We start from the raw sequence: 22,033 nt of genomic DNA, 5'->3' as shown, positions 1-22,033 counted from the left end.
TATATATATATATATATATACTGTATATATCTACAGAAGAGTGTCAATCTATGATTCTTTAGCCCTGACTGTCCCAAAAAAAGTCAATATTTTTTTATTTTTTTATTTATATTTATATATATATGTATTTATTTATTTTTTATTTACTGTGTCTGTGCTGGCTCAGTCTGCTTGAAATATTAAATTTTTTTTATATTATACAATTTGAAATATTATGAATTAAAATAATTGTTTTGTATTTTAATACATTGTAAAATGTAATTTGTTCCTTTGATGGCAAGATGCGCAAGAAACTTTTCCTATGCTGAAAACAGTTGTGCTGCTTAATGTTTTAGTGGAAGCAGTGCTTTTTTTTTCCTGATTCTTCAATGAAAAGAAAGTTCAAAAGAACAACATTTGTTTGATCTTTTGCAGCATTTTGTAAATGTCTTTACTTTCACTATTGATTAATTTATTGCATTTTTGCTGAATAAAAGCATTAATTTCTTTTTTTTTTAATATATATATATATGTACCCCAATCTTTTGCTTATTTTCATTCAGTTTATTTATTTATTCATTTGTTTTATTTTTAATTAGCAACATAATAAAATCCACACTTTTTAAAGGCTCCATTACACTGTAGGAGTATTTTTATCTGTGTATAAGGTGATGAAAAGGGCATAGAATTTATCATGGCAATATAGACCCATTTTACATGCACACACGTGGCTCCAGTCCCATCTCTGTTGGTAATTGAAAAGAAAAAGTGTCCTCTTTTCATGTATTATTGAGGACCTCGTTTAATTAAAAAAAAAAAATGAAAAGACTCATTAGAGACATGCTAATTAGTTTCCTTCTCTTGAGCGTTGATAGAGAGGCTGCGTTGCCAGGGTAGCACTGGATGATGGGAGCCCCGCATCCGAGATGATCCTATGGAGAGATGTGTGATGCCAGCTGGAACCTCCACCTCTGTGTGGTCAAGAACCTCGGGCTCATTTTTACAGCATGAACTTTGAAAGCCCTTCGACCCTAATGAAAATTTACCTCTTGTGTTTGTTCTTCATCACGGTAAAACACAATGCAGTGCTTCTCATGCAAATAGCCACTTAAGAGCAGGTTTTGATAAGAATTCTTTGGTGTTTTTTTGGAAACCGACACGTATATAGACATCTCAAATCAATGGGTAAAAAGACCATCCGTACTGGACCGAGCCCTTTTTCTTGAACTTTTGTTTTTGAAAACTCTGTTTTGTCCATTAAGTGGGAATGCTTAGTCGGCACTTTTTTTCCCCTTTTCAAAGAGGCTGTTTTGAAGAGAGAGAGGGTTAGAGAGGGTGACCCGGAATGCGAGAGGCCTGACAGATTGAAGACGGCGAGAGAGAGAGAGAGCGTGAGGAGAAACACCCAGGGCCGCAGTGGCCGTTTCAGAGTTTGGGTTTGAGCAGTGGAGTGTAAAAGTCAATTTTTTGATCTGAAACATGAGTGAAAAGTGTAATGAACGCGGTCGATAATGGGCTTTTATATTTCCGCACCCCAGTCATCTCTTCTGTTGTGTTCCACTGGAAATTTGTTGTCATTTTTATTCTGGGGCAGTGAGGCGTTAGATAGAGCCACAGATGTGTGTGTGCGAGGGACGTCCGCAGAAAGCGAGGGACTAATGGAAGAGGGATACGGAAGACGGAGTGGTGGGGGGATTTTCCACTTGAACTTGCCCGACTCGGGGCACCCGCGCACTGGCGGATTTTCATTTGTCCGAATGCTGTCTGAACGCTGTCAGAGAAAGCGGTCCCCAGACGCCAGCTCTGAACTGGGTGAAAATAAGCGAGTGACAGCCCAGAATTCTCTGCTTCTCTGGAGTCGCTCAGCCCTGCAGCCCCCGGTGGCTGGCTTTTATTACACACCGCACACATAACGACAAGCCATTGCAAACAAAACCGCCCGCACCGCCACCATGTACTGTATAAGAAGCGCGATATGATAAATATCTGTGGGAGGTAATGGGGCTAACTTGGGCGGGGGGCAATGATGGGGGGTTTTAGACAAATTAGCTTGTGAAAAGGTGGCTGTGTGCTCCAGGACCCCTCTATATAGCCTGGAAGACATCATCACAGAGCCACCTGGTAACAGCGCCTGCAGCCTTTCAGCGGGCCTGTTATTAAAATGACAGGCCTCTTTAGCGTCGCGTCCCATTCAATATAGTGACCCTTCACTCTCCACATGCAGGCTAATATCTTCCAGGCTTTTTGAAGGTGGCAGTGTGACTGCTTAAAAGCTCACCCACCCGTCCCCCCTCATGCTAACCCCACCTAGCTTCCCTTATCGCTTCCACCTGAGAAATGTGACCTCTTGGCCCCTCCTGTCAGGATTAAGAGAAGAGAATTATTCTGGTTGAAATAGTGGTGGCATTTTGTTCACCTGATCATGTGTTGATAAACACATTCTGCTTTAGCTTGATGGGGGAAGGGAGTTAGCGTGTAGCAGTTTAGCACCGTTGCAAAGTGCATGTGATATGGTGGAGATGAAAGGTGATCATAAGGTTTAGTAAGGAGACAGAGGCAACAGTTTAGATGTGTAACTGCTAACGAGGTTTGCTATAGCCATGTTATCAAACACTGCGACCAGTTTGCAACATTACAAGTAGGGATAATGTATATCTGGACATTATCATAAAATAAACCCTGACAGGGTGATGCTGAGGGGTCTGACAGTGTTATTTTTGCCGTAATGGCATTGTTTGTAATACTATATTTTTTTGTTTATTTATATAATTTTTCTATTCATATATATTTAAATGATCTTATATAAAATTAATAATATAAAAATCTAAATACAAAATAGGATTATATTTATTACATTATATATACTGACATCATATCAACTATATACATATATACACATTTAAAATGTGAAAAAATATAACATTCATAAACATGTATTTTTGTCAAATTTATATAAAATTGTATTTTACATTTTAAATTATTAAAATAATAAAAATATTAAGAACTATAAGTATATAATATATAAATATATAATTATATCCAAACAACAAGTCTCCTCCTTGCAGTATTGTTCCTACAGAAATCTTTGCATTTCAGATTTTAAGCGGTTCCTTGAGCCTTTTTCTTGTGGTACAATCTTAGTAACTCTCTCCTCATATCTGGTATCCCCCGTCCCTCCCGTTTTTGTTTGGGTTCACGCTTCCTCCATCCCTTCTCTCCCTGTTTGCCCCCTGTCTCGGACCCCTCCGAGCCTCCACAACCCAAGGCTTAACCTCCATCCTCCCTCCCCGGAGTCTCCCTCTCGCCTCACGGCCCAGCGCTTGGTATTGGTTTGCGAGGCGATTAATGGCACTGTTGTGTAAATGAGATGTGACGGCTTGTTTACCGGCTTGAGCCCGCTGGCAGTAGACTCACGAGCACACCCGTGAATAAACTGATTTTTTTTTTGGTAACGTTCTCGTCGTCCAACATTCATTTGAAATAAATCTATAAAAACACTAATAATTAAGAGATCCTCAGAAAATCGCAAAATTAATATCTATTTTTATACCGTGCATTATAATGTTATGATTCCTAAATTCGCTTGTAGCATTTAAAAGTTTATGTTTTAGTTTTGTTTTATACAAATAAGACTTCAAATCTGCCATTTGTTGGTTATTGGTCATAACACTAAATTAAATGTCGGTTTATTCCATTGGATACAATTTTAATATTGATGCATCCTACAAAGTTTGGTGACATTTGGGCTCAAGACATGTCCTAAACTGTTTGTCGTTTTCTTTTGTGGAGCATTTAACAAATCTAGGATGTCCCAAGATGCTCTTTCCCATACAATTGCATTTTTAGGAACTGTCTCTTTAAGGATTGTGCGTGTCACTAATAATTTACAAGTTAATCATCCTCTCGTTTCTGGCTCATCACAGAGGGGCAATTGTTTTACTTAGTTGTTATAGGACACCCCGTCTTGGCTTTCTAGAAGAACTAAACTCTTCCTGCGTGTTAACCAGGATTTTATATTTGGATGACCAGAACTGTGCACTCTTTACATAGTCAAAGTGATTCTTTGGCCACCTTTCCACATGAGCGTTGATCTGTCATAATTCATACTCCCAAGTCTGAGCCGAGTTCCCTTGCAGTCTTTAAAGCACTAGACCTTTGTGCTCTTCTCTGAATTCTTCAACTTTAAGGGCCGTTTATCAGATTTTCCCCCCTTTATATGGACAAGTATATTATTCCTCTCCAGCTATAAAAAGCCTTTCAAGAACTTAGCCAGACCCAATTATGGCTTTATGGAGCTGATTTGCCACGTCTGTCCAAAGTTTAGTAACATGTTTTTATATGCTTTCACTTGAGGCTCTTTCGGCCACTTTTTCTGCTGCTCCTGTCTGTGTGTGCATCTGTATGTACCATGGCACTAAATGTGATAATTACCCTGTAATATGGAATGGCAAAGAATCCTCTAGAGAATGGAGATGCATTCATCATCATCCATTTATTTTAATACCATAATTTAGTGTACGGCTCATTACTGGGAGGTTGACCTTTCCCAAAATGAAGATCTCCTCTATACATTTGTACTCGCTGCCTTTATTTTAAACATCCTGAAAGTGCTAATAGGGATAAATAAAAAAGGAGGTAATGTAGCAAAAGGGTGTAGCCTGCTCTATCCATCCATCCATCTTTATGCTAATTACATATATGTATGCCATTTTATGTATATAAATTAATATATATTTTGCCATTGGAAAACTTTCCAATTCTAATCTTGTTTTACTACTTCATTTTAAATCAGAGAGGCTATTAAAACATTTCTGTTTTAATGCTCTCATACTCGTGTAAGTTGTGAAGAAATGGTGGGAAGGAGGAAACATAATGGGCGAATAAAAAGTGCATTTAAATTATTGCTATGTTTATGATGTTGTCTAATTAAACATTGGCAGGCAAATCATTCCTAATATATCATCAATATTCAATATATCGACATTCTATCCATCATGCTTTTCCAATCTTAAGCATCTTTTTACCTTGCAAGATGTGCCGCAACTCACAAATCTATTTTTAAACGACAAATAATTTGAGTGGCCACTTCATTAGAGCAGAAACGGTTACAACTTATCGTGGAATGCATTGAGACGTTCCATATATCCACACTAATGGAATCAGATTGAATCCAGGAGCACAGGTGAAACAGCTCGCGGGAGAAAAAAAAATGCTTTTAAGTGCCGATGGTTTTAATTTAATGAAAGCGAGTCATTTGGCAGACTGACAGTATATTGTGCTGAGGAGGATTTGGTATTAAAACACTCTCACTTGTTTCAGTTCAGACCCCGCATAAACCACACAATGTCGAGCTCTGGCCGTGGGTCTGTCTGTAGGGTCACGAGAGATTCACATCATCGTCCTTGTGTCTGTGTTTTAAAGAGCGAAGGGTGGTTGATAAGACTGATTGTAATTTATCAAGCTCGGAAAAAAAGGAAAAGTCAGATTAAGGCTCATTGGAATGCATTCTCTGTCCTTACTACTTCCTTTATGACCCTCTGGGACGCATCGCTCTTCTTGCGGCTCGGCTTCCCTCTTCTCTCTCTCTCTCTCTCCCTCATTTCCAATCTCTTCTCTTTGTTAATCAGTTAAACTTGCTCTTCAAATAGCCCCTCTAATTACTGCTCCGCTCCCTGCGAACGGCCATCTCCCCCGCTGCTCTCTCTCTCTCTGTATTGAAGCTGACCCCTGTCAGTAGTGGGTAGCTCTACGTGGTGCATGCGGACAGTGCTGGTCAATTGTGTTTTTTGTGTGTTTTACCCCCTACCTGAGCTACCCTCTGCGGATGACCCTTGACATACGTGCCACTGATTGGTGGAGGCTTGAAGGTTCACCTGTCATATTATAGCATAAGCCCTGTTATTATATGCTTTTATTGCAAAACAAGCTGTATGTTAGCCTTCCTGTTCATATCAGCGGCAATTGCTCAGCCGGAGTAGGACTCTTTAAGGATGCAATCTCCATGCCAGCTTTGCTTTTTTTTTTTTTTCAGCCAGTTACCTGAACTATAAATGCCATTTGATTAATTATAGACATGGAAAAAAGTGTGTGTGTGTGTGTGTATTGCTTGCAGATTTTTTTCTAGCTACTGTACATTTTTATAAATGTATTTTTAGTGCTGTCAAACGATTAATCACGATTAGTTGGATCCAAAATAAAGGTTTTTGTTTACATATGTGTATGTATTGTGTATATTTATTATGTATATATAAATACACATACATACAGTATACATTTTAAAATATTTACATGTATACATTTCTATTTGTATATATATATACATAATTTATATTATATATAAATATATTTAATCTATAAACATATTTTTTCTTAAATATATACATGCAAGTGTGTGTATTTATATATACATAATAAATATACACAGCACACACATATATTATGTAAACAAAAACTTTTATTTTGGATGCGATTAATCGTTTGACAGCACTATATATTGTAAATATTTTATCATAAATATATATCGATCTTTTTTTAAATGTAAGTTATTTTTTTTTTATATTTTATATTAAATTTAATTTTTTTTTTTTTCTAAATTACATTCATTTAGTTCCTAAATAATGCATCTATATATTTCTAAGCCTTTATGGCAGCTCCACTATAAGCCAAGCTCTCTTCCTATGGTCAGAACGTGATCTCTAGCCCTTTATTGGCAACACACCACAACAGATCTCTCGTTATTCACTCTCATCACATGCAGACAGAATGCTTTTTGTCTCTGTTTTTAAAATATAGTAAATGAGTGTTCAGTCCTGATAATTCACAGCAAGGTGCTCGCCACTGTGCTTCTGCTCATCGAGCAAAATATCTCCCTCGCCTTTCTTTCCCGTTGCATGTTAATTTAAAGAGAGAAAGTGAAAAAACATTGAAGGAAAAAATTAAATTCATTTAATAAATGCCTGACTTCAAATGGTTGGGGTTTCGGGCTCCTCTATTACTGGGTCTATTCAGCGGCAAATGAACGGGGGGAATCATTTATGGGCGAGAGACAAAGCCGAATGAAAATATAATTCCGCATTGTGCTGCGCTTTTGTTAGCGGCCGTCAAGTCCCTAATGGCGCGCTTTTGTTTTCCTGCACTGCTCTGAAACCGTAGTGTCGAATTGCACGCGCCGCTCACGGTGTGTAATGGCCCGCCTTTGTGATATTAGATTATAGGGGCAATTAATGGCGTCAAACCTTAACAACTCAGCATTCAGGCGGCTCGTCAATCCCACTGTCGCGGCGCAATAGAAGGTGTTATAACTCTGGTAATTATTACGCCTGCAACTTGAAAATGTCAATGAACGTGTGTATAAAATAGAATGTATGGGTTGTCACCGCGGGAGAATGGGATGCAGAGGAGCAATTAATTACAGGTTTTCATTTCGCTCTTTCCCAGTGACAAGCAACCGCGCGTGGCAAATTGGCGTGACGCCAAGTGCCCGCCACGTCGAGCCCCCTCTTTTGCCCTATCTCACGTTTTGTCTCCCCCATTGGGTACACAAACAACACACACGCGCATATGCGGCCGGCCTGCTGCAGGCTATCGCCTCGGATGGCGCCCTGACTTTATTTCAGACGCCTCTTCCTCCCTGGATGCACATACTCTCTTTCCAAGCTGTAATTGTAGGGCCCTTGATGTGTTTTAACTCTTGATATAAGTCATCAAACGCTAGTACCTGACTTTTGGCAGAGGGCCGAAATGCTCTAACGCTCGCCCTCGATGGCATCAGATGCATGATCTCATCAGCTGAAATGTGTCCGTGCTTGTTAGCTTTAGCTGTAAGCGCTAGTCTAACATAGCCTCACCTGCGTCACGCCTATAATTGAGCGGCTGTGTGTGTGTGTGTGTGTGTGTGTGTGTGTGTGCGTGTGTGTGTGTCAGTGGAAGATCACTAGTTGCATTCGAGGAAGCAGTCGCAAATTGTACTGGTGGAAATTGCTGGCCCGTTAAAAAGCTGCCTATAAGTTCACAGAGTGGCTGGTCCTACTGCATTAAAGGATGTAATGGTACTGGAGGCCTGCCTTCAGGCGTTTTCAAACCATCTCTCTTTTACACACACATAGTAAGGACAACCATGACCGATATGAATTTCTGGACAGTTGATAGGCTGCCACTAGCCATACTGGGCCAGCACTGCATCTGTTGATCATGTTTGCATGTGTTTTTATGCCTTTGAAACTTAACTTAAACAATTGGTTTTGTGTGATGTCTTAAACATTTTTGTTATGAATTTGATGAATTCAGCGGATTTAAATCAAGTTTGAGGTTTCTTTCTTTCTTTTTTTTTAATTAATAGTCATGGAAGCGTCAAGCAAATCAGTAATTTTTTGCAACTTATGCCATCATTTTTCAACAAAGGTGTTTGTGTGAATTCATAACTTCTGAATTCAAAATGAAATATATTTTTTTTTTTTTTATTTCTTTTTTGTTAACATTATGGTTAAAAAAAGAATTCCACATGAAAAAAAAACAAGCAACTGTGAGAAATATAAGAAATAAAGTTGCAATTTAAAAGTTGCTATTATGAGAAAAAAAAGGACTGTTTTAATTTTTTTTAATGGGCTTCCACTGAAAACGTCATGCTAAGTGAAAAATATGAATATGAAACATTTTGCTAAAAATAATATGGGGTTTTCTGAGTGGGGCCATTGAAAATGTTGGTAGGGCAAGTGAACATCTGACTGGACTTGCAGAGAGAAATCTTTATTTTTGAGCCTGGCTCTCTTTCCATTTCTCTCCTTTTCTGCATATTTGTCATAAGATAAGAATCATGCCTTCCATCTTTACGCCTCGTTCTTGTCTAGCAAATTGCGCTCTCAATTCCAGACTGTTGCAAGTTGTTTCCTGCCGATAGCTATCTTATCAGACTGTTTGTTATTTTTGCCAAAGATGTGATTCTCTAGATAACGAATCATAATATTATGTTTATTGAAGTACTTTTAGGCATTTGATGAATTCAGCGGATTTAAATCAAGTTTGAGGTTTCTTTCTTTCTTTTTTTTTAATTAATAGTCATGGAAGCGTCAAGCAAATCAGTAATTTTTTGCAACTTATGCCATCATTTTTCAACAAAGGTGTTTGTGTGAATTCATAACTTCTGAATTCAAAATGAAATATATTTTTTTTTTTTTTATTTCTTTTTTGTTAACATTATGGTTAAAAAAAGAATTCCACATGAAAAAAAAACAAGCAACTGTGAGAAATATAAGAAATAAAGTTGCAATTTAAAAGTTGCTATTATGAGAAAAAAAAGGACTGTTTTAATTTTTTTTAATGGGCTTCCACTGAAAACGTCATGCTAAGTGAAAAATATGAATATGAAACATTTTGCTAAAAATAATATGGGGTTTTCTGAGTGGGGCCATTGAAAATGTTGGTAGGGCAAGTGAACATCTGACTGGACTTGCAGAGAGAAATCTTTATTTTTGAGCCTGGCTCTCTTTCCATTTCTCTCCTTTTCTGCATATTTGTCATAAGATAAGAATCATGCCTTCCATCTTTACGCCTCGTTCTTGTCTAGCAAATTGCGCTCTCAATTCCAGACTGTTGCAAGTTGTTTCCTGCCGATAGCTATCTTATCAGACTGTTTGTTATTTTTGCCAAAGATGTGATTCTCTAGATAACGAATCATAATATTATGTTTATTGAAGTACTTTTAGGCTGATAAAGACTACATACTCAAGGGAAGATTTGATCAACACGCTTTCTCGCTCTCTTTTGGAAAAACTGCCAGGGTTTTACAATGCAAGCAGTGTGGATCTCTATTGTGTCAACAGAGCTGATGTTATGTGTACTCTCTTTGGCATGACAGGATAAAGAGTTAATTAAAGTGAAGTACAACATTCCTTTATGATGCTAGAGAAACAGAAATGGCTTTGTATCACGTTCAAGTGAGGGATATGTGCTTATCTCTCTGTAACGGTGTCATTTAGTACAGAGATTTTGTTTTTGGGCCCAGATTGTGCATCTTAACAGTCGATAAGCCTGTTTATTTATCACATGCATGTTAATAATTTGCATTTAGCATCATTCTGTTGAGCAGACCAGTGACACATTTTAGTGTCACGACCCACCAGTTGAGTACAGACCCATTGTAACAGAGTGTGATAATCAAATACACGCACAACCATGCATGTGGTCACTTATTGGTCTGTCTTCTCTTATTAGGTGCCGGTATCCATGGCGATGATGACCCCACAGATGATAACTCCTCAGCAGATGCAGCAGATCCTCTCTCCACCTCAGCTCCAAGCTTTACTCCAACAGCAACAAGCCCTTATGCTGCAACAGGTAACACACACACCGACACACAGGGGCGCCTCGCAAGTCACCACACACAGAACTTAAAACAATATTTGTGAATGTCTGGGCTGTTCAGACATGACATGCCCACACAAACCACACAAAAGGTAAATTTTTCCAAGCCAATTGGTACACGTTTTATTGGCTAATCAAAATATTACTGAACGCTATTCGCTACATCATGTTCTTTAAAACCTGTGCTGTGCTGTGGGTCCATATGTCGTCATTTTCCAGCAAAAGTGTGTGTATGATATGATAGCTTTCATGGAGTTTCATGATATTGGACATTTATTTGGTTAATTTTAATCAATTAATTATTTAAGGCTAACCATATTTGTTTATTTGTTAATTTGGAGTACAGAAAACTAGGAAAGCCTGTTTCTGCAGGTAATTATCATATAGTTTAAAATATCTTACCCTGGCTGAATTTATTTAATTACAAATACAGTAGAACATACTATTCTACAATATTATTATAATTTTAAAAACTGTAACTTTTCATTTTAATATATTTTAAAATTCCATATATTCCTGTGATGATAAAGCTGATTTTTGTCACAATGTCACATGATCCTTCACAAATCACCCTAATTTGCTGCTTAAGAAAATGCTTTCATTTTTTTTTTTTATCAATGGTAATATATGAACATATTTTTAAGGAAAATGAATGATTCATATAATTTTGAGGAAACTGTGATACATTTTTCAGGATTCTTTGATGAATAGAATGTTCAAAACCAGCATTTCTTTGAAATATAATTTTGTGTCACAACGTTATTACTTGTTTTGCTGTCACTTTTTATTAAAACACTCTTACTGACCTCAAACCTTTGAATGGTAATCTATAAATTCACATTTATGAGAAATAGTTGACACTATGAAGAAAAGTGTCACAACTACCTTTTTTATTTTTATTTTTATTTTTTTATACTGAGGAAGAAATTGGCTTCCATACAAAACTTAATGTTAACTGAAAAATATTAAGTTGGCGCCAAGGGGGGTGCAAACTAAACAAAAAGAATTCAAAACCTTTTCAAATATACATGCACTTAGACATAAAAAACACAAACGCTTTGTTCCATACTTCCTTAAGAAAACTTCTTCCCTCCTGTCCGGACTTCTAACTGCTCAAGCCGTACATGTTTTATAGAAGAATCCTGCCAAATTGACGGAAATCTCCAACTGACATCCTTCATTCCAACAGCTGTTGCCAGCATTTTTATAGAGTGCCGTCGGATGGCACAGTAAATGCACATTCACGTGTGATCCCCGTTAATAGGCCCTGAGTGTAGATGTCAGAGTGTGTAATGTAATCGTGTTTTGTGTAACTTTGATTGCATCCTCACAGGCATGCCCGGAATGATGTCTTCCCCGGCTTTGATGTTACTTGGCTCTGGCGTTTATAAGCAGCATTTACTAGCATACTAGTGTTAGCGACGTCTCCTTTGGCTGGTGTCGCTACACGTCGACTCGCCGGCGGTCAGGGAGCGCTTATGTTAGAGCGAGGGCAATGTTTCTCACCCAGCTGCTGAGCCAGACTTTTCCATATCTCTTCCCGTCTCTCTCTCTCTCTTTGTTTATTAGTTGTGCGGCCTCTGCTATCTCGCCTGGAGGCCAGAGATGCGGCCCCTGAGCAGACATGAAGAAACAAACAACCCCATTTCTCTTGCGTCTCTCAAATATTTAACATCGTCCCAAAACTCTGCGCACCCTCAACCTTTTCACACAGAAATCAGGTCTCTGAAACCTCCCTAATTGAGAACATATGATTATTTTTCACAGCAAAAAGATGTAAAAAGGTTTTCTGTTGCATAAATGATCTTGACAGAGAGCAGAATTGATTTAGTAGTAAGGAGGAGGAGGTTGCTTTAGGCGAGTATAAATCGCGGCAAGCTGATCTGACAAATTTATCAAGAGTCGCTCGCTCGCAGAAATCAAAATTCAGCTGTTTGAGAAAGAAACTTAGCACTTTGTCCCCCTCCTCCCGCTTTATTTCTCTTTCTTTTTTTTATTCTATATTTAACGAGGATATTGAAATTGAAATAGTCACCGTTCATGGGCCGTTTTACATCTCCAGTAAAAGCCAGTGGGTTTAATGGTTTGCAGTGGTGATGAACCACGTGAGAAGTGGCTTTTAATGCTCACTCTTTCGCGCACGGCAAATGGAGCAATCAGAGAGCCTTCCAACACACACGTACAGCAATCCGTCCCTGATCTCATCCCAGCGCGTGTGGGAGAATGAGTGGGCTTTGGCTTTTTCTACATGTGAATACCCTTACAAATATGATTTTACATACAAAGACCGCAAGCGCAGGAAAGCGAGAGCAAGTGCATTTTTATGTGTACGTGTGCACTTATGCATGTGTGAGTTAACCTTTACATCCCTCCAACCCTTAATTACAGTCCTGCTGATATATTTTTCCTTTTTTATCCCCTCTCTGTACTGTTAAGTAAAACCAAGGTCACAATAATGGGAATCTAAGGTGAATGCCTTTCAAGGCACGCAGTTAACGTGAAAGGGGCCCACTGAATCAAATCATTAAAAAACCCTTAATTATTCTTTAATTATTCCCACAACTATTCTGCTTCATATTGGCATGAATTAAAGGGGTAATGAGTGGGCGAGAGGCAACGGGGCCAGGCAGGCGGCAGCGAGGCGTGGAGGAGAGTTTAAACCGAGAGACGGGCGACATATTGCCAGCCAAACGCCTTTAGTATGGTAAATGGAGTCTCGCTTCACACCTTACGGCTCGCTGACTTCCTCTGTTCGAAAGGGCCTTGGCTCAGCGTCGCAGGCACAAGATAGCTCACCTTCAATATCCTGTAAAGCAGCATGACGACAGGTAGCCAAATGGACGCAGTGGTGTGAGATGGCTTTTGTAGAGGGAATGCAGACTTTTAGTGTTGCTTGGTAGAACCGCTCGTCTGGTTAAAACAGCAGGAGATGAGTGAGTTCAAGGCTTATTTAAGACTAGAGTTGTGTACACTCAGGTCAGCCCGAGAGAAGTTTTCTGAGGATAGACAGCCAATCAAATGAAAGCTTTCTGTCTTTTGCAAAGTAATTCTGTCAGATGAACATCTGGGCTGTTGGTTTTGGTATGAAGTGCAGGGTTTCCACAGTAGTGGAAAACCTGGAAACATCATTGAAGTTTGAATAAGGAAAAAATGAAAATTAATTTTATTTTATTTCATTAAAATTAATAGAAAAGTCATGGAAATGGTGCTTTATGTAGTATACTTTTTTTTTTTCTAGTCTGCTCTAAAATATGCAATCAGTTCTTGCACTTGTGTAGAGAAATGTTTGAATTATGAGTGAATTGTTCTTTTGAATCAGTTCGTTTTAATGAGCAATATGAATGATTCATTAATGAATCTGTCTAATTAAAAACAAATAAAAACAACTTTTCAATAATCACAAATGACTGGAAAGAACATGGAAAAAAATAAATGAAAAAAAACATCATGCATTTACTTGAATGCATTTAGTTTCCTGCTTTTTTATTTTATTGATTTTTTTTCCTTTCCGGCATCTCCATAAAAGTCGTATGTATTTCATATGACCCCAGAGATGCATAATTTGAGTTTTTAGTCAACATTTTAGGTAAAACATTTTAGAATATTATGTTAAAAATTGTAAGAAATTAATTTTAATAAGTTTTAAAATGTCTTGCATGGTGACATTAATTTATTGAAAGAACAAATATTCCAGTTAGCCTTTTTGTAATGAATTTGAGGTTGAAAAATCTGCATGTGTAATAGCTATAAAAAGACATTTTCATGTCTCGTCATATTAAAAGTTCATTAAAAGTACACTGAAAGTATTTTGTGTCAGCGCTCTCTTTTTAAAGTTATACAGTGTTGTAAATTGGTACGTAGCCCACTGTTAAGTACCTCATTCCTTAAGTAAGCCCGCATTACATCTGTAAACAGTATGTGTGATAAGGAGTTAATGAGGGTATCATTATTCTACTTTTCTCCAGCAGCTGCAGCCAGCGTTCCCCCAGGTGCTCCTCCGCAGCCTCTGCGTGTCCGAGGGCCTCCGTGCTCTGCTTCTTCGGTCAACATGCACTTCCATGTCGCATAGGTCATCCATGCAAAGCTGAGATTTTAATCTTAATAGGCTTTCCTGGGTAAATTAATAATCTGAAAGTAAAACAAACAGCGGTGGGTCTGTGGTAGCCGCTGCGGTTAGCCAGAGCTACGGTTGGAGATGTGTAATGACAGTGTTAGTGGGTGCGAGCCAGTCCCACTTAGGACTCCGTAAAAGAGTAGCTAGTTGAAAGTAGCAGCTAGTTCAAATAGGTGAAAGTAAAGCATAACAGGAAGCCTTTCTCGTGTAATATTTTTTCTCTTTCAAATGTAGGAAAGGGTGAGTGTATTATTTTAAATCTTTGGAGGTGAGAACCTCATGTATATACAGTTTACTTCTTGTTCTAGGGAACATTTTTGAACATTATTTCCAGGTTTTCAAGTGAGCATCAAAGGCGTGTTACTTCTGATTAAAGTTTACTGCTTATTTGAGTTCCTAATACAATTTTTTTGCATCTTCTGAAGAAATGAATTTCTTCTCATATTCACATCAATATGTGGTCACTAAGGTATTTTGATTGATTTTAGTGATTTGATATTTTAAATGGACCCTTGTTTAACAACCCTGGGAAGTAAAAAGTAATAGTAATGTTTGTCTTAGCAACTAATGAAAACATCTTAAGATTTGCACAGAATTGGTCGTTGGTAATTGTAAATGATTAATCCCATCTCTATTCTTCTGCCCTCGCACACCTGTTTCTTGTTTTTGTCTAATAACCTTCATTGTTCTGAAGAATGAAGCGTACCCCTAACCCTACTATGCACACTTAAAATCAATGACTCTCAAATGCTTCAGTCTGTTCCCAAAGCTTTTAATCAGAGTAAGGTGTGCCATTGCTAGGTGTTTCACAGTGATAAAGCACATACAGTCTATGTTTACTTGTGTAGAGGACATAGAGACCCGTTCAGCTGAGCTTTGAATCAGTAACCAGTGTGTAAACACCTTTCTTGTGCTTTATTAACTTAACACAAACCCCTCACGCAAGCAAACAGAACAAGAAAAACACACAAAAGGTGCTTTTCCATTTGACAATGGCATGATTTTGTATATAATAAACCGTACTGCACATAATTGAAGGATAGTGCCAGGAGCATCCGTGTAGGAATCAGGCAGGTGTCTGTGTTTCAGATCTCACAGATGCTTAAGGCATAAATTGGCTTTTTGTGCTGATCTCTGGCTGGTTTCTACCACCTGTGTTCTAATCGTAACTGTTATGCGGCAGGTAAAGAAAACTGCTCTGAGATTAGAAGCAAAGGGCAAATTTTACCAGTGCCTTTTCCCAGACAGGTGTTGTGTGTTTTAGTTCAGTCAATCATAAATAAGGAAGCCTGTCTTCACACTGTCAGGTTTGCCACACCAATAGAAGGGTGGACAGATGATTTATAGGACACATTCATACGCCACCTGCCAGGTGTTTAAGCTGCCTTTTAGAGGAATGCTGAAAAAAGATGAATATGCCTTATTATGGAGGCACTTTAGCCCTTAAGCAAGAAGCTGATCTTGTTTTATCCTGTTTTCATTTTTTTGATGCCTTTAGACATATGCGACTCCTTGCACCCAACTACCTCATCTTGGATGCCCAGTATCATGTGACTCGTTTAATAGCATCACAGGACAACTTATTGTGCCATGGTGTCTCTTTATTGAAGAAGCACTGATGTTTAAACGCCCTTTATCAGGTTTATGTAGAGTACTAAAGAAAATAGAGAGAAAAGATACAATACGTTTAACCTTCATACTAGATTCTGCAATACAGATGAATCTGGTCATTGTGAAAGTGTGTTATTGAGGTTTTATTGAAGTGCTCTTTTTTTCTACATATATTTGTGACCCTGGACCACAAAACCAGTCTTGGGTATATTTTTAGCAATCGCCAAAAAAAACATTGTATGGGTCAAAATTATCTATTTTTCTTTTATGCCAAAAATCATTAGGATATTAAGTAAAGATCATGTTCCATGAAGATATTTTGTAAATTTCCTACCGTAAATATATCAAAACTTAATTTTTGATTAGTAATATGTATTGCTGTGGTGTGCTATGCAGTGTTACATATCCATTGCATTAAAACCCATTTCTCTCTTTCTCTCTGTCTAGCTGCAGGAGTACTACAAGAAGCAACAGGAGCAGTTGCACCTACAGCTCCTTACCCAACAACAGCAAGCAGGGAAGCAGGCCAAAGAGGTGAGACCCCCCTGCCCTCTCCCTCTGTAGTGCACTTCACAGTGTACTTCACCCTCATAGCACCCCGATGAGCATCCTCAAGATGGCTGACACATCATTTGTCACACAGCAGAGGCCAGTTCCTCTTGAAAGCCAGAAACCAGCTCTTTGAAAATAACTGTATTCTCATATGTGAGATGATTGTATGACTGATTTTGTGCTGCATTGAAACGGCAAAGACCTTGTAAAGGCTCTGTAATCACTGAGCATTACATCAAATCCTCAATAGGAAAAGAGACGGATGCCATCATGTTTTTTTTCCTCCTCTCTCAAGCACTCAATTGCATTTTGTGTATTAAGCAATTCAGAAATGCGGATTAAGACGTTTGGGGAATATGGATTTTCATTTCTCTGCCATTGACCAAAGTCATGCTCCAAACCTTACCAAGGGCTTCCCTGCTAATACTCGTTAAGTATTAATTTACAAGTCGCCGCTTGCTAAGCCTAGTGGAAAATCCCTATTACAACCCACTATGGTGGAGCCGACAAGTTTCTTTAATTGTCAATTAATGCACTGGAGGAGGAGAAGGACCTGATCTGGGTAATGAAGGTGAGGGGGAATCATGTTGGATCACTGAGGATAAGACTGCAGCACAACAAAGGCGAGGGCGTAATCGCTTGCCTGCGCACTGCGGGAGAGGAGATCTGCGCTAATCTGGCGGTCAAATGAAATCCAAACTTTTGTGGTTTGTGTGTCAGTGGTACGAGATATATCTGATACAACTTAATCAAGGAGTTTTCATGAGGGCTTAATGAACAGACAGCTTAGCGCAGAGATTAGCACGTAGTTGCTAACACAGTTAGCAACACAGCAACATGCAGGTTACAGTAGCTTGTGCAGGTAAAATGAAACTAGGGGACTGTGTTTGCGTCTCTCCGAAAACAAAAGAAAGCTAGTTTTCTTTAAGCTGGTTTAGGATAGTCTATTTAGTCTTCCAGCATTCCCACTGGTCAATCAGATGGTTTTGCAGCCTGCCTATCTAAATAAGCCACAAATAGCAGTCATTAGCACATAGCTGCTAGCACAGTTACGAGAAAGATAGCCTGTGTAGCCTTGCTAGCCGCAGCCTCCACAAGCTGGTTTTAAACTGGTTTAGTTTGTCTCCTAAACTTACTAAACTAGTGTTAAAATGGTTTACCTGGTCAGTCAGATGGGTTTACAAATCTGAAAAGAGTCTAAAACCATTAAAATAGCAGAGATTAGCACATAGCTGCTAGCACAGTTAGGCTACTAGAAAGATGTGTAGCCTTGCTAGCCTGCAGCCTCCTCAAGCTGGTGTTAAATTGGTTTAGCTTGTCTCCTGACCTTACTAAACTGATTTACCTAGTCAGATAGGGTTTACAGATCTGAAAAGAGTCTAAACCCATCAAAATAGCAGAGATTAGCACATAGCTGCTAGCAAGATGCAGAGTACAGTAGCCTGTGTAGATGAAAAGAGTGAATTGTGGGATTGAGGTGAGCCCTTCAGGTTTAAGATGGTCTAGATTGTCTCCAAGCCTGACTAAGATGGTTTTCGGCAGGATTAACTAGTCTCCCAGCTGGCATTCCATCTGAAAAGTGCCCAAAAAAACAACAAAAACAGACATCAGCACTACGTATGTTAGGAGACTAGCTAGCTACCTTCAGATGGTTTAAATGAGAGAATAATCCACAGTCCAGTTTATGGACTCTACTAACAACTCCACTGCAATCAGCAAACAGGCCTCAAATTCTCATCTGAGCTGTGTAGGGTTGAGTGTGGTTCGCAGTCCTCTGTATTCGTGACTGAGAGGATCAGAAAACAAATGAGCTCTTAACTTCATAGCAGGTGAGAGAATGAGGAAAGCGGGGGTGGATGCTATAGGTCATGGAGGAGAGGGATTAAGACCCATTAGATATGCCCTAGACAGCATCGTGACTGATAGAGCAAATGCGTGGCAAATGCACGAGGTGGCCGAAACACACGTACACAGAGTGACACACATGCACACACTCTTTAAATGAGACCAGTATCCTGACATTTCCACAGATAGTTAAGGAATGTGACAGAGACCAAGGGAAAAAAGAAAAGGAAGAAGATTGAAAAGTGAGAGGGGAGGGGAAAGGTATAAAAAAGCATGACTAACCTTATTCAAGGCCTCAGGAGTTTTTCAGACATTTTCCCTTATTAAATATTGGAGCTAGGGAGATGGTGTGCTCTCCGAGTGGAAGGAGAGCAGGGAAATTAAATTGGGAGGGCAGTGGTCAGCTCCTCTTCCCAGTGGATCAGCTCACGTTTGTTCAGGGCTTCTTTAGTCAGCCTAAAATATGGCCCTGTGCTAAGTATGCTAATGTGCTTGGCCAACACGTCATAGACATGTTGTGAGTCTGCTGCCCCACCACACAATTATGTTAGGTTGGAAGTATGCTGTACTGCCACCTATAATTCTTTACTTAAAGATTTTTTTAAAACAAAAAGATGCTATTTCTTAAATTAAAATTCAATTAATATTAAAAGCATTTATTATTTTTTTATTATTTTACTTCTCTTTTTATTTATTTATTTTTTTTATGTTGCATTAAAATTTATTTCCTTATTTTTATCCTTTTTATTTTATTTTATTTATAAAATGAAATAAAACATTTCCACATGCGTGTATACTATAGAGTACATTTTAAGTGTTAACATACAATTCTATTTGTGGAATGTTAACTGTTAAATGGAATCTATCCGGAGTATCTATGCAAAGAAAAATGGATATAAGAGCACTATATTAGGCCATGTTGAAGGTTTCATCTGTGCGAGTGTGTGTTTACACGCATGTTGTCTGCTGTGTATTGGTGTTCCCTTCGGGACGATTGCACTGACAGCACTGGACTAAAAGTGAAGCAGTCAGGCGTGAAGAGAAGAAAGAAGATAGCAACACAAGTATGTGCGGTGTTTCTCATTCCTCTAGCCCTCTTTTAAAGCCCTTCATCCTCTGAAACCTCCCTTTTCTTTGTTCTGCCATGCTGTTGGTCCACATGGCACAGAAAACTGCCCCCTTGAAGCCATGAAGCTAACTGCATCTCTGGCCATAATACCACCTTCTCGATTTTTTCATCAATATATTTTATTTTCCTTTCATTCGTCATCATTAGCACAAAGTTTCAACAGTCATGGCAAGTGGCCTGTTCATATAATCTGTGATTGAAATTGGAAACTCAAACTCTCAGGACTTTGTTTTTGTAAAGCAGTTGAAGATGGAGAGATGACACGTAATATGCTCTCGCTCAGTAAAAGACGCTTTAATTGCCGCCCATATCGCTGCCAGTCAGCACGAGCAGGTTGAGAGGTGAGATAGACCGAAAGAAGAAAGGGAGAGATGGATGCCACACACATTTTTGCATCATCAGTCCCGACTTTTGCTCTTTTTCTGTTTTTTATTGTTTCACCCGCTCTCTCTATCTGTCTCTCTCTCTCAGTTTGACGGTTGAGCTGTGGAGTAACCCTGGAGTCAGCCTAATGAAGTAGCGCTGTCAGTCGGGCCTGGCGTGCCCAAACTCTGTTTGATGTGCTCATAAATCAAGCTGACAGGCCTGTTACTCCGCTAGCTTTAGTCACTCAACTGCATCTAATGTAAACAGCGTGCAGACACAATGTGTTAAAGAACTTGAACTGTGTCCCATGGGATCCTAACGGAGAGCAAGAGAAAGGAGAGAAGACAGGGATGAAGAGGAGGAGGAAGGGAAGAGGGATAGACATGCTGAATATTGGCGTTACCTCACTTCTTTCGGTTGCGTGTTAACTGAAGGTTCTCTGCTAGCTCTTTTATCGAATCTGTCATTCTCAAAATTTAGGGAAGAGAACAAGTACGGTCCTCCACAGAGAAATGAGGCTGGATTCAAGAAAGAAAAAAAGTTCAGAAAATTCTCAAGAATTGCACTTGACATCCTCAGATATTTTCTATTTTTGTATGTATGTGTGTTCTTTTTTGGCTCTCTTATGTGTGCACCCAAAAATTAGGTTGCAATTATAAAATTAAAAGCAAGGTCCCTATTTGAGTTGTTTTTGTAAAGTTGTTACTGAATTTCAAATTAATGTGCATAATCATGATAGATCATTGTTTACATTATCATTCAGTTTTTGTCACCTCAGAGCAATCGATCCTAGTAATAGTAATATGTATCATACATAGCTAGTGTGTTGCTGCATTGCTTAATATTTTAAACAACCCAATAAATTAATTAAATATCTTAACTTTGGTGATTTAAGACAAGTTGAAGGTTATCCTAACTATATATGGTGGGTCTGTCTATGGAGGGTCAGAAAGCTCTCAGGTTTCATCAGAAATATCTTAATTGGTGGTCTTTTGGGTTTGGAACGACATGAGGGTGAGTTAATAATGACAGAATTTTCATTTTTGGGTAAACTATCACTTTAAGAGGTCATTTGCAATGATTTTTCAGAACAATTTCACACATTCAAATTCTTACATTTTGTCTATAGAACAATATTAAGGAAAAAGTTAACATTCTCAAGAAATATTTTTTGAGAAATAAATCTTAACTTTGTTCTTAAGTTAGAAAATAAGAAAAAAATATCAGTTAAAAATAATTTTATTAAGAATTTGTGGATCCGGCCCTGGACTTTGTGACAGTCACTCTGTTCCAAATTTCTAGTGATCTCCCAACATAGTTACAAAAAAGGCCAAACTTAATTATGCTACCATTTATAAATAATTGTAAATATTTCATTAAGTAGTGAAAAATATAAAAAAAAAATAATTCAGTGTAATTTATTTTAGTAATATTTATGTGTGCAATGTATTTTGGTTCTTATTAGAGTATTGTGCTGTTAGCTTAGCAGCTTGTTGATGTAGAAATGACTATAGAAATCAGTTGTCTGTTGATTCTCTTGTGCAAAGGCAAAGCACTATTTGAGTTGTTGCCTTTTTCAAATGTATACAAATTTGTGATTGTTAGGATGCTGCTTATTGAAAACAGTTGCTTATGTAGGGAACAAAGCAGCTCACTAGGTTTTGGAAAGAGCTTGTGTTTTCTTTCTTCTCTGTTGGTGTTGACCCATGTGGCCCTTTCCCATGGGGCCTTGTGCCCCAGGCGGGGGCCTCAAACACTTCTCTGACAGTGAGATTAAGAAACTACCTTTAATTATTTTTCTTTTTTTATTTTCCTTCCCTCCTTCAACATTTTTTCTCTCTCCCCTCCACTTTTTTCGCACCGTTATCTCAAAGGAGATAAGGCCCATCTCTCATTGAGGGAACATCAAAAAGTGTGTCGCTGGGAACAGTGGTTTGACTCAGGCCAGTTCAGGAAGGAGGACATTTATCACCACGACACCAACTGACCTTATCGGCACATGCCATGTATTCCATAGCACTCACCCTTACCCTTACACACACACACACACACACACACACACACAGCTCTCCAAATCT

General features: G+C 38.5%; 1 protein-coding gene across 1 annotated transcript in view; it reads left to right on the top strand.

Annotated features, from left to right (window-relative positions):
• The window catches only part of LOC107656011 (forkhead box protein P4-like), a 130,506-nt gene that overhangs the window by 69,832 nt on the left and 38,641 nt on the right, over nucleotides 1-22,033 (top strand). The window contains 2 exon segments of the mRNA XM_016443660.1: nucleotides 10,189-10,311; nucleotides 16,511-16,597. Coding sequence (XP_016299146.1) covers nucleotides 10,189-10,311; nucleotides 16,511-16,597 — 210 coding nt within the window.

The sequence above is a fragment of the Sinocyclocheilus anshuiensis genome, unplaced genomic scaffold, assembly GCF_001515605.1.
Source record: "Sinocyclocheilus anshuiensis isolate Anshui unplaced genomic scaffold, SAMN03320099.WGS_v1.1 scaffold51, whole genome shotgun sequence".
Classification (NCBI taxonomy): domain Eukaryota; kingdom Metazoa; phylum Chordata; class Actinopteri; order Cypriniformes; family Cyprinidae; genus Sinocyclocheilus; species Sinocyclocheilus anshuiensis.
This window is presented reverse-complemented; position numbering and strand designations above follow the sequence as displayed.